Below are 13896 nucleotides of genomic sequence, written 5' to 3' on the forward strand. Positions count from 1 at the left end.
TTTTTCCCCCCACATTGTATTTCCACATGTTTCTGCAACATGCTGAGTCACCAAGCTATGCACTACGTAATGACTCGGCTTGGAACAAGCCAGTGTTCTCTGCAAATTCTTTAAAACAACTCACTAGCTCAGGATAAAATCAAAAGTATTTAGCCTTTTTAGATGAAGGTACAATCCTAAGTGATTCTACCTCAAACTAGGAAAAAAAAAACTTAATAGTTCACATTTTTACACTGTCTCAAAATTGAATTATACCTTGTTTTGCTTTAAAAACAAAACCAGCATCTACATGGGCTAGGCTAGATAATGCTACGTGTGTACACATTTTGCCTCAGTACGTCTAGTTCTATGCTTCTGGACATGAGAAGTACACTTGGGTAAGAGATCCGTCTGTCCAAGCTGCACAGAACACCGCAGTACGGGAATTTTGTGGTTATGGTGATTTGTGAATGCAGTTCAGGTAATCAAAAGTGTGTGCAGTATGGACGGCTGCAGGAAGACCATGTCTTGGATCCATAGTTATGTTCTCGGATGTTATAATCTAAAAGCATATTTGTTTTTCATAGGCATTTGTCAAACTTTCAGCCTAGCTGAATATGGACTTCCATGTTATTGTACAGCAGAGATTCCTAATTCACTCAGCCACCTCTGATCTGAGCACTTCTTAAAACAGCTTGTTTGTTATCCTCTCTCCCTCATTTGATATTGGGGCAGGGAAGAGAAGGGTTAGTACTTTAGAATAATACCTGTCCTTTTGCTGAATAATCTGCCAAGACATTGAGCAGCTTATAAAAGACTTCAAACCATGGGAGGTAACTAAAACAAAAAACAAACAAAAAACAGGAAGAAAAGGTATACATTCAACTTGTTATATTTCAGTTAATAAATCCAAGATTGCTAGCTTATATATATATATTTATATGTACATATATATATATATATATATACACATCCTGAACAACAGCATCTACCAGACATGACATTATAAATATCTGTTAGGAAAGCCACATTGGACCTTTTGTCTGAAGGAGGAGACAGCCAGAAGGCTGAAGCATCCCTTTATTTTGGGAACTGAGCATCAGCAATTACTCTTTCCCCGAGTTTCCTGCCACTTATGGCCACTAGGCTTAAAATAAAGCACTGGCTGTAAATAAACTTTGGTGTCAGGCAGGTCAATGCTGGAAGTCCACAGGAATTTCTTCTCACCCTATTTCCAACAAACACACAGTCCAATGGAAGTTTTTAAACCTATAAGATTTAAGTAGACAAATTTATCTGTGTTATGTATGGTGGAACAATTTTACTCATATCATTTCCCAAAATATATGATTAATAACTAGTATTCAGTACAGTTCCTGAGGATCTAGCAAACTGAATATAAGCAGTTGTTTTGGTTCTGAATCCTGATATTACCAGATTTTCTTTTATATATAATTATTTTTTTACATTGCATAACCAATACTTTGACTTTTTTAAAATAAAACGCTGTAACTACGGCTGTCAGATCTTATTCCACATCACATATCACCGTATTTACCCCAGTTACCTTAGTTAGGTAGAACAGAAACTAAGCAAATTTGCACGCAACTTATAAAAGTAATAGAGAAACAAAATTTAAAGACACAAACATGCAGAAAATCCTATCCTTTCCATTTACTTTACTTTTCCATTCTATACAATAAGACAGCTAAGATGTTACTTTTCATGACAGTGTGCTCGGTATGACTTTGTACCATTTCTTCATGGCACAGTTCTTTATCTCCTTTCCTTTCTAAACCCAGCAAGGAATTTCCCCTCAGCTGTAGCGAATAGGAAGAAGTTTGCATGACGCACAAACTGCCTCTTCTTTTAATCACAGATGCTTTCTGAAGCAAATGGATTCTATTTTGATATAGTTAGACAGGATTTAAAGTTTGTATAAAATATGACTACATCCTGACATCTCTGAAGAAGCGAGTGCCCCATGGTTCCCGACTGTACAGCTTGGGGTGATAAATGAGGTGAGAAGCTATATACGAGACAGATAAAGTGAACGGCACTCCATCACGAACAGTTGTTTGAAGCCTGAAAATGCTACTGTAAAATGTAAGTAGCTTATCGAAATATGCTGATAAGGAACTTAACTTTTCATGTTATATGACAGTATTATCGTTTAAATTAATATGCTCTAAGCATCTTTACAAACTGTGTATTAGAATAGAGCAGAAAGACAGACAATTACCACTTTAAACAGCATTTAAGCTTGGCATGTATCGTAAACATTCAAGAAGGATTAGTCAGAAGATAAGTTTCTTTCTTTCTGTTTAGTTAAATAAACTTCAGCTGAGTTAAAAGCTATTACCAGAGTAACAAGAAATCCTCTCGAAACATATCTGCTAAGTAGAGATTAAGAACTTGGTAAACAAAGCCTTGCAACTATCTAACAGAAGACAGTCTAAAGATGAAAAAACAGAAAGCCAAGATGACAGAAAGCTCCCTAACGGTACGTAAACCTAACCTTATTTCAGGAAGGCATATTTAAAGTTCTGCTTAATTGCTCAGGAAATCAGTTGATATTTGAAGCAGACTTCAGCACAACCCAATGCACAGGGGGATTTACGCAGCTTTTGCTCGAGAGGTGCACGACAGCACCAGCAGCAGCAACAGAAGAAACACCCCAAAGCGCCACAAAAGCTGCTGTTTCAAGTAGAAAGTTTATGAACAAATGAACTACAGCCAATACTAAGTAGTTTTGCCAAATAAATGTATTTATAAAAGATCTAAATATTTAGTATGGGTTCATATAAAGCACAGGGTAAAAGAAGCAAAAAAAAAAAAAAAAAGCATTTATGAATTTCTGCAAAGCTGCCATAAACTGACTTTAACCACGTGACATAGCCAACATTTCACATCATGAACTGCTATCAGTTTAAGCTCTAACACCTTGCCCTACTGTAATATCCACATATTTATCATGCCTATTACAAATGACTTGCATAGAGATGTATTAGTACTGCAAGAAGTCACACTACTAGAATCAGTGGGGGGGGGGGGGGTTCATTCTGCTTTTAAACAACCACAGGGGTGTATAAGAAACCTCAGAAATAAATTCAATAGATTTAAAATGTTAAAGGCCTAGAGTCCTTAGGGCGTTTAGGCAACTCAGTATCCTTCACAGAATTTGGTGGAAATCTGAGCAAAGTGGACTTGGTGGACTGCACTATAAAGAATGTAGACGAGATTATTTTCTTTAGTTACTATACAGGTTATATGTGTACAAATATATATACAGCATAAATATATATATATATATCCGACGTATTTCCTTATTACTCCTGAATTGTGACTTCAGTTTTCAGGTTTTTTTTTAACCTTCTGGAAGGAACAATAACATGAAACTCAAAACATACCAGTACAGTGGTCTCATTTTAATGACCATTGGTATTTGGAGATCCACACACATGGAAAACTTGGTTCAACAGGGCTGTAAACCAGGCACCTTAAACAACTGAACCAAACCTTCCAGCCCTGAAGGGTTCCAGCACGATTTTCACATGAAAGGGAATCCTTAGGAATCCCATCTTACTTCTAGATTTCTTCAAACGCGATGTTGTTACGCTTCTACATACATACTTATTTTCAGAATATATTTATTAGAAACCAAAAAGACTACAGTCTTCAAGATGTCACAAAGTTATCTGGCAGTTCCAATAACAGAAGTTCTGCTCCGAGAGCCAAGGAAGTCCTCTGCAACCCCCTTGAGACCTCCCGGTTTCACATCCCTCCTTGTCATGGCAGGATTCAGGACATCTCTCATCCCGAAGGCTTTGGGTTTCTTAGGAAACTAACTTCTGCTTCTACACTAACTTCGGAAGTCATTGCATTTCAGTAACCGATTCCATCACTTACTAATTTACCACTCCGGAGTGGAACAGTTCTGCTTCTTTTAGAGCCCACTGTGATCAGCTAACTTCACAAAGGACCGAGAAATAGTTATCTGGAATTCCTTCCAGATATTTGCCGAGAGGAAAAAAGGTGTGGATTTTCTCTTACAAAAAGCAACTCCACGAGGCAGCCTTAAAACACCCGTCCTGCAGGAGCGGGAGAACCAAACTCGTTCTGCACGGCGGCAGCGAAGGAGCACAACTGGTAGCAGCGCTGCAGATTTATGGCTTATGACTTGCTCATATTTAATTTGTAACCAAACACTTCCCCTTCCTCTTAGCGACCTTAGAAGTTTTGATTAACTCTTGTTTTCACAGGTCAGAGGTTAAACAAAGGAAGGGAAGCACTCTGGAGTGAAATTGCCCAGAGCACCGCAGTGTGGGAGCGCGCCCCAACGCACCCACGTGCACGCGCACCCCGTCCTTCGTGCCGCCCCGGGGAGGCGTCAGGCTGGAGGCTCTCTGGGGAGCCGGAGTTCAGAGCCCCCAGTAAGCGTGAATCAGAGCACGGCTGAAGAGCAAACAAAAATAAATGGGCAATAAAATTCATTTCAGTTTTACAATTTCCTCACCAAGACACGTGAGGTGGGCGGGTGTATATCCCTATCTGTATAGCAGTGCATTCGCCACAAATCACGAAAATGAAATCAAAGCCTGAGCAATGTGGGCTTTAGCTGCGAGACCGTTCAGCCCTCGGCCTTCCTCTCCGCAGAGCCTTCAGCGAGCAGCACGGCCCCGGCGCTGGAGCCTGGCCAGGCTGACGGGAAGCAAACCTGGGCACAGGAAAGCTGCTTATTGTGCTACATAAGGTCTGCACAACCTCCCCTGCACCAGTTGCACAGTACCTTATTCAGTAACTCATATGTCATCACCTTTTTAGTGCGCTCCTTGAAAGTACAAAACATCATTAGTTACATGTGTCATAGCAATTAGGGTCAGTCAAACCCTTAAGACAACAGAGCTGCGCTGCAGCTTGTAAATACAAACGTTTCCAAAGCGCAGCGCTCACAGAGCGCCGGTGCAAAACCAACAACTGACAGGCGAGGAGGCTGAGACAACAGGAAGGATCTTTATTTCCAAGATGTACAAAGAAGCGAACGAGCACGGTGCCGCAGCGGGGCTGGATGGTTGCCCTACGAGAGCTCCACGTCCACCAGGGCTGCGAGGAGCAGCGGGGCCATGTGCTCCCAGCCCACAAGCTGGGGCACTGGGGCAGGGGGACACTGGGGGGCTGCAACCCCACGCCCCATGGCCACAGGAGCAAGGCGCAGTGCCCAATGCTGCTCTCCGCACCCAGCCCATACTTCAAAGGGGACATGGACCAGAAAATGTCATCACCCAATACAAGCTGCTGCACAGATGAAAATGCTGCGCTGCAGCCAACTTAGCTTTGAATTTCTCAACATATTAATCTGCTCAGGTGTTCTAACATCTGAAAGGAAAAAACTACAACAGCAGCACATGGGAGGTCACATTCCCTGACCCCCCCGAAAGGGCGGCAGCCGGAGTTGGGGAACATCAAACTGACCTTCCTGCCATGAAGGGACTGCGCTGAGCTGTGCACACACACACACACACACACACACAAACTGTGTGCAGGCAGCAGATGTGCACACACACTCATGCCCCAGCAAGGCTGTAGCTAGGATGTCTGAAGAGAACTTCCTCCAGTGACGATAAGTTTCATGATTGCCAATGAAATTAGGTGGAAAACTGCATTTCCAGGATCTTCCTACTCTCAATGGCTTAAAAGCCAACAAACCAAAAGATAACAGCACTGCTTGTAATCACTTTTTTCTTTTTTTTTAACTAAAAAGAAAGCCCACCTCCACGTGGCTCATGCTCCAGAAGGCAGGGACACTTTCCACTAGACCAGGTTGCATTTTTGCATTATTCCCAGATTTGTTTTAAACTTCCCTTTGATTAAATACCCACAGGTGATCTTTCATGATCCCATGAGGCAGTTTTACAGTTCTGTAGGTTAGGCATGGGATTCGCGCACATTCTTTAGAAGTATTTAACCCCAAAATTAAGGAACTCGGCTCACACAGAAGTTACAGACCTTATGTAGCGTCTTGAGCCTACACACTTGTCATTACCAAGAGCTTACTTTGGTGACATGCCACTGTGTATTAGTAATAGAAGTCAATCAGAACTCCCCCTTTCCTGTTTTCCTACCCAGTGTGACCCCATCTAAGCAGCAGTGGTAAGTCTCCCTCACACACAGACCCCAAGCTCACCAAACACTGACCCCTCACGAACCCAAACATTCCCCAGATGGCTGCAGTGGCTCTTGCAGCAGAGTGGCAGCGACTCTTTGGAGTCTGGGGACGGGTTGCTGCTTTGGTTTTGTTGTTTGTTTTTTGTTGGTGTAGAAAAGTTACAGATGCTAGTGGCAGTAAGTTTCCTGGACAGAACAAAATAGTTATGAAATGGAGCAGTTTGGCACACGGGGCTTGATTTCAAAAAGGCAGGATATATCGGACAGTGTGGGAGCCCAGCCATCACCACTGAAGCTACAAGAGGAAGGATTCCAAAGTCTGAGCCTGTCAAGGAACCTCTCTTCTTAAATCATGCTGAAATGTATAACGAAAGTGCTGGAAGAGAGTTCTAGATGTGGCAGACAATTGGGAGTTCCCACTAGGTTTGAGACATCTGGCATCAGTTGAAATCCATCACATTTCATTTGGGGATCAAAGACTAGTGTTAAGTCTATCCCAAGTTGAAACAGCAGATCCTGAACACCCTTTTCATCCCGACACAAATTAATCCTTTTTCCTTGAGCAGAAAAACAGCTCCTTTTCATTAAAGCCCAATCGTCTATGCTTACTGACCTATGTACTCTACTACTACGTTTGAGTGGAAATTTCAGTACAATTATGAACTTTGTATTATAAATCAGAAGTGCTCCCTATGTGCAAAATAGGAGCCTGCTCACAATCATTTCACTCTCTGAACACTGAAGCTGCTGAACCAACATAAACTAATTCTAAAGCACACTGAGGTAAATAATACTTGGATTGTGTAGCTGTGGAGGAAGCTACACTATCCTTGTCCCTTACCAAGGACACTGATAAACAGCTGGGGTTATAAATTTAGGTTTTTATTTCAGATCCATACACAATCCAGATAGCACTACCTCTATAACACCGTACGAAGTCTTTCCTCCTATCATTTCAGTGTGGCTGAATTATGTTTCCTATTGAAACAACATGCAGAAGTCAACTCACACAACTTCTCATCAGTCTTACCTCTAAAACAGTCCCTGCTCCTCCAAGTACTGCTGCAACACCTGAGGGTCCCTGCCAGGTCTTGATTTTCGGAAGAAGCTGCCATGCAATCTTATTTGGGGAAATTTGTATTCATCTGCCAGCCAGTACTGGATGCTCTCATTCCTGACATGCATTCTGTGAGCCATCCCAGAGCACCCCAGAAGCGATCCGCTTGCGGAAGAGAAGGCGCATCCACCCGGTGCTTCAGCCACCTCCTCCCCACCTTTCTGATGCCAGGGACCTGGGCTTTCCCCAAGGTGATGCACCAACTCGTTTTGTGGAAGCGCTACAAGGGAAGCTTCCAAGCCAGTCAGCCAGGGCCAAAGGTAATAAAAAGTGACGTGATTTAATTACTTCTGTTACAGTTGTTCAGCAACTAAAGGAGGTGTGACATGAAGCACTAATTAATTAAGTAAAATTGCTTTCTGGTCAGTAGGCAAGACCAGTGAACTAGTTGGGCTAGCATGCAGTATTCTTAGCTTTACCTAATTCCACTGGTAGCAATACATTGTATTATTAACACTTGACATTTTTTGTTGTGATCCTTCTCACTGATATTTTACAAAAGTGTTTTGACTTGCAATCCTGGTTAAAGCTTTGGTAAAATTCTCAAAAAACTTTCTTTGACATGCCTTCGTTATTCTTTAAATTCACTAAAAAACAGTTAAATTAGCATTGCCCTGCTTGCATTTTGGACTCCACAGGCAAGACCAACTAAAAACACCTTTAACTTTGAATGATCGCCTAGATCCAAAGTAGGTCTCATTACAACCAACGAGGTGAAACACGCACCTTCAGAGGATTCACCTGGCCTCTCAGGTTTGTAGCATGAGTGTGAATCATATTCTGGAGCCTTGTCCTAGTTTAACTCATTTGTAGTTTTCCTGTAAAGACTATGACCAACAGGGTTCACAACTTCCTGCCCCCTCTGGTGAGCCTGAATCCCTCCCACCCCACGCAGGCCTAGGTGAAGGTGCTGAGCTCTGCACACCACCAAGCTCACAGTGCCAGGACTGCTCCAACTTCTGGAGCTGTACAAACAAGTTCACAAATTTTCTTACAGGATACAAACTTCAAAAACACGGAGGACTACATGCATTTAGTTTAACTGCAATCACAGCAAGACTTCTGCTTTGACCAGAGCTGGAAAACCTGACAAATAGCATGGACGTGGAAGCAGCTCATTGTGGAGAGCATTAATCCACTCCTGCAGATTTGGGAGCTTGGGACACATCACCTCTGTATTATCAGTGTTAGAATGGGAGTTCCCCAAACCTGTTGCTGCCTGCCTAAAGCATTTCCATACTCAGGTTCCTTTCCCTGTTCTCCCTACCCCTCACTCCCACACGGCTCCTGGCAGCACAGCTCCGAGCAGCACCTGTGGGACAGAAACGCAGGGGGGGCCTTCACTGAGAGCGCTCCGCTTCCCACCCGGGATCATCAGAAAGGCAGAAGTAGGAAGCAGTGAAACATGTCACGAGTTCAACTGAGATGCATGTTTCAGTATTGCAGAACTTTGAACTTCAGAACTACGACGCTTTTTTCTAAAGAGCTTTGTTGCAATAGCGCTGCAGAACAAGCTTCCTTTGGCACCCTCCCAGCAGCGACCCGTCGGTGCAGGTTCTAGAGTGAGATTTGGAAGCATTTTACTATTACGCTCCTCATAATTCAAACTCTGTTTTGTGTCTGCTTTTATAGGTCATTGTTGGCCAGATGGAAAATATTAAGGAAAAAGGATTGCAACTAAATCATTCGGCTGTAGTCTGCTGCCAAAAGGCCCCAGGCTAACTACAAGCAGATTTGCAAGCAGGCTCTGCTCCGTTACAATCTGAGATCTGGCACATCCTTTGCCCTGACTAACAGCAGGAGGGCACAGGGCCAGCTGAGAGCAGCTACTGTGCCAAACAGACTGTGCAGGTCTTGCTGCTTGAATGCTTCCACAGAAAAGGAGAATCGATGGGACTCTTTTGTAAACAACTCCCTGTACTTTCTGGCTGCTACCAACTTCAGAAGTGGTATGATTTTATCCCTCTACAAAATTAATGTGAACGCACAGCTTAGACACGTTACCAAAATCAACACATAGAAAAATAAGCACCAGTGTTAAAGGATAACATCTAAACTTTCAACTACGAATAGTGATGTATATATACACAAATACAAGGAAAAACTACATCGAAACATTTTTTCTCCAACACATCGGACAATAAGAACAGTAACTAATGGCTAAACATTAGCCGAATAAAGTATTCTTAGTATATTCTTTGCAACCTCTCTTTTACAAGAAGGGACTGCAGAGTTGATGACTGGAAAACTTAATTTTAATGCTTATTTCTAAGATATGTATTTCCCAGGAGACACCTCATCTGCCGTGCAGCTCGTGTATTCGATTATCAGTCAGCAGGTCCAGTTTGTGCAGGTAGCTCAGTGAAGAAGGATAAAAAAAATGAGGGGGGGGGGGGGGCATTTTCCTAATACTAAACAACTTAGGCTTTATGCTTTCAACATTTTTCCCCAGATGCTCATTCTTTCAGTATCTGCCCCAACTGGACCAGATCGGGTATGGCTTTTCACAAGGGACAGGTTGGGGGTGGGGGTGGCAGGTTGTCATTAACATTTAATACTATTTTATAACAATTTTTTCTTGCAATAAAAGTCAAAACTCAAACCTGATAGATGGGCATAAGTCATAGCTGTTTCCAGTGGAAGGTAACTGAAAAACTGATAGAAACAGGGGAAACTTCCATTTCAAACAGCAGCTGATCACATGCATTAAGCATCTATAGCAAAGACTCCGCATGCCCCGTTCAACCACAAGGCACGAGAAACAGGAACAAAGGTGTGCATGACAAGGCAGAAGACAGCCAGTCTTTTCATTCTTGGCTTCTCTCAATTCATTGAAAAGTCATATAACCAGTGTCCTTCCTTTACCTAGAAAGACCCTGAGCTCTTTCAGATTATTTGTTATTACAGAAAAATCTGGAGTTCAGCACTTGTAGTGTTTTCTGTCTTCTTTAATCTTTTTCTTCTTGCCATTAGTATAACACACGGCGGCATCACATCATTTTCAACCACGATTTGCAACCAGTGCAAATCAATAACATTTTTGAAATGTACATAAAAATAACACAAAAAGGCTCAAAAAGCCTGGGAAAAGAAAGTACGTTATTTCTGATGGATTTATTTTGCTGCTATGAAGAATTACATAGATAGAATTTAATGTAGTAAGCCTAGTATAGTATATTTAAGACTAATGATGCCTACTAATACGAAACTTGTCCATTTCTGTTAAGACATACATGGAGCTTGCCATTTTTGTGTCTGTGATTATGAGGTAGGTAGATTAGCAAGGTTCAACCATATTTAAGTTTCAAAAAAATATTTAAACCAAATTGATAATGCTTTAAAGTTTCAGGCTCAGCTAGCAAAGCTTTTAATAGATCTACTGACACCATAATCAAAACTCCAAAGCTTTTCACTCAGTATCATTTCATAAGTTCTCTATTGGCTTGTTATTTATTACTAAATCTAGTTGAAAATAAAAATTTAGGAATGCAGTGAGATCAACTCCTTTCAATGTTGGTCTTAAAACTCAAAACATCAAAATGCATTTCTATAGCTACTACTAGGATGTTGCATACAATTTCAAAGAAAAGATACAATGAAGGTGAAATATTGCACACACTTCACATGTATTAATAAAAAAGAAAATACAATCCACATGTAGAATCAACAGGATTCTTTAAGACTTCTCTTGGTTTGTGACACTCCTCTTTAGAGAGATGCTTACAGACAAAATATTTATATACAGCTTGCATATATTATGCACATATACATAGATGATTGCACATTCTTATAAAATACATATACCATATTAATTTTGAACGAGCATTAATAATGACGTCTATAAGAGGACCATGAAAAACAGGGAATAAACTTCCATTGAAGTTTTTTAATGACAGGTTTTTTTGGAAGAGAAAAAAATGCATTATCAAATGCTCTTCTCTGTTTAATACTGTTTTAGTACGTGTAGTTTATTCATATTGCAGATAATATCATTTGAGAAAGCTAATACAACTCTAGAGACACTTCAAAACTTAAAGACACTAGAACAAAAAGAGACATTAAAGCAGCCTTACAGGCTCTCTCACAGACTCTAAAAAAGAGAGTCTGGAAAAGGTTTAATGAGAGAAATGAAAATGAAAGGCAGCAAATGAGCAGATAATAAAATTTTATTCCTCTTGAAACTTTACTTTAAAATAGCTCATCTCTATCTTGTAAAACTTGTTAGGACAATAAGGAAAAAACTACAGGAAGTTTAGAAAAACTATACTGGAAACAGTATCAGAACAGAAACACAAAGCAGATAGCTAAATTTAATTGATGTCAAGCTCTCTTTTTACTAGGTTCATCACTTTTCCATACAGATTCTGACAAGTAACTGAAAATAAAAGCCAGTGTCTGCTTAAGCAAATCAGTGGGAGTAAAAACCCTGAACTTTTAAGATGTAAACTGTTTTATAAATACGTCAAGTTAAAGTAAAATGCCTGCAACAACTGGAAACCCCTTCCACCCCTACACACTATATTCATGGAGTTCTCTCATTTTCTAAGCCACCTTAGATCAATTTCCTCTCAAAAACAGAAGAGGAAGTCTAACTGTTTTGCTATAGCTATAGCTTGCAATTTCCATGAAAGCAGCTCAGACTTTAGCTCCAAGTCATGCTCTCCTCTTTTCTCTATGAGGAATGTGAAAAGGAACTGACAAATGTCTGCATCTTCAGCTCTTACATTGAAGGTGCGTGTTGAACCCACCGCTAAAAGAAAATGTATAAAAAAAAAAATCCATGAAGAAGGCAGACAGAGGCTCAATATCAACATTTTTATTAGGTACAATTTTGTTGTACTGTTGAATCAGAGGGATCCAATTTCTCATGATTTATACATGTACTTTTTGTGGCCTTTGCCAATGTGTAATAGAATCAGTTTGCTATTTTCTTTCATCTCTGAAGCGTTTTAAGAAGTACAGGGATTCCAGGGTCGATACAGCACAAAGACCAAACAGACTGTCCAAAAAGTGTTTCGTATCATTTGCAGCCATTATCAAATATCTTTTTGGAAGGCTTAAAAGTATCATACAGATACATATGGAAGCAAAACATTGATTTTTCCTTATTATCATTTCATTCAACATACAACTACAGTAAATCCTTACAAAATAAAGACTGGACTTTCTTTCTAATTTAATTAGACAGTGATATTTTTCTGTGTCTATCCAGAAACCTAACAGCAAAAAGGCAAAGGAAAAGAATCAGGCTAAAGATTTATTTATACATACATGCACACACATATATATAAATAGAATAAAATAAGTCAAAAAATAAAAAATAAAGCCAAAGGATCTCACTGCTCCGGGGTTATCTACAGTCACTGCTTGCAGCCTGGATTTGTAATTACAACATTCAAACCCGCAAAAAAAAATTCTTCCTCTCTTGTAGGCAGATTTCATTATCAGTTCTCTACCTCTCCTTTCAAAAAAGTGGATTATATATAAACTTTAAAAAAAAATCATAAATCACTAAAAGATCACTAAAAGCACTAATTGCACACAGGTTGCAATGAACTAAACGTAACCTAATCATATCAAGACAAAGCACACCAAACATATTTTACTTGGCTTACCAGAATAAAAGTACTGAAGGTAATGGTCATGAGACTGCACATTCACTGCAACTAGTCTAAATGATGTCAAATGCGTCTTCTATCTAATAACTGTACACAAGGAGAAAATCCACATTCCTTTTAAACCTTGTCTACTAACTCAATAATAAACCCTGACTTTACTGCTTGCACTTCAGACTGAGCTTATTTCTTTCCTGTCTACAGTTCATTCCTGGTTAAGTAAACTGATGCTAAGCAGAGTCACAGCATTTACTGGAAGGGGTATTTCACAATCTAGATTGTCAGCAGAAGCAGCACCAGACACAGCAACCTGTCAGAGGTGGCTACCAGAGCCCCTCTCGGTGAGGTTATTGTTCTTCACGGCTGTCATTCCCGGTGCAGGTTGCTCTAGACCTCTTGGCAATGAAGAAGATGAAATCACCCAATTTACTTCCACAAAGACTGGCTGAGCATCTTAATATTTATTATGTCTTGACTTTTCTCACTTCCTGCAACATACTATGCTGTAAAATCTGTTTTACCCAATTGAAAGAGAAGTAAGATGCCAAAAGAAACACGAACTCAATCCTTTCCATTAGATTCCTTCTATTTGCAGCTCTTATCCAGTGTCTAGAAAAGCCACAGTGGGGGAGTTCGGCTTCCCCAGTAACTTCACGTAATTGTTACCTTCCTCTGCACCATGTTCTCAATACAAGAATCCTCGTTTGTTTGAGAACATCTCAGCACTCCATATAGCCAAATGGAAATAAGACAACCTTAAATGCTTATTGCCCATTCGTGAACTACTAATCTGCTGCTTCAGGACACCGAACAATCAGAAATTACTGTGCACTTGAAAAAGGACAAAAGAACACTGGGAGGTACAATTTGCTTTAGCAAAGTGTCTGCTAATTCAAAATGGTGTTTAAATGATTACCTTAGTGTTTCAGGATTGCAAAGAACTGTAAATGTATATTGATATTTATCTGGAACATTTACGTTGCGACCCTCTAAAAGTTACTACATTTAACACAACGAAGT

The 13896-nt window shown here is 40.3% G+C and overlaps 1 protein-coding gene across 12 annotated transcripts in view; it reads right to left on the reverse strand.

Annotated features, from left to right (window-relative positions):
* Positions 1–13896, reverse strand: part of DENND1A (DENN domain containing 1A) — a 191663-nt gene that overhangs the window by 114042 nt on the left and 63725 nt on the right. For all 12 annotated transcript variants that reach the window (XR_011089171.1, XR_011089169.1, XR_011089170.1 and 9 more), the window contains one exon: positions 747–816. Coding sequence is in view for 9 of the 12 variants with exons in the window: in XM_068657021.1 (XP_068513122.1) it covers positions 747–816 (70 nt within the window). In the remaining 3 variants the exon portion in view is untranslated. The remainder of the gene's footprint in view (positions 1–746; positions 817–13896) is intronic.

This window comes from Anas acuta, chromosome 20 (assembly GCF_963932015.1).
Source record: "Anas acuta chromosome 20, bAnaAcu1.1, whole genome shotgun sequence".
In the NCBI taxonomy this organism is placed as follows: domain Eukaryota; kingdom Metazoa; phylum Chordata; class Aves; order Anseriformes; family Anatidae; genus Anas; species Anas acuta.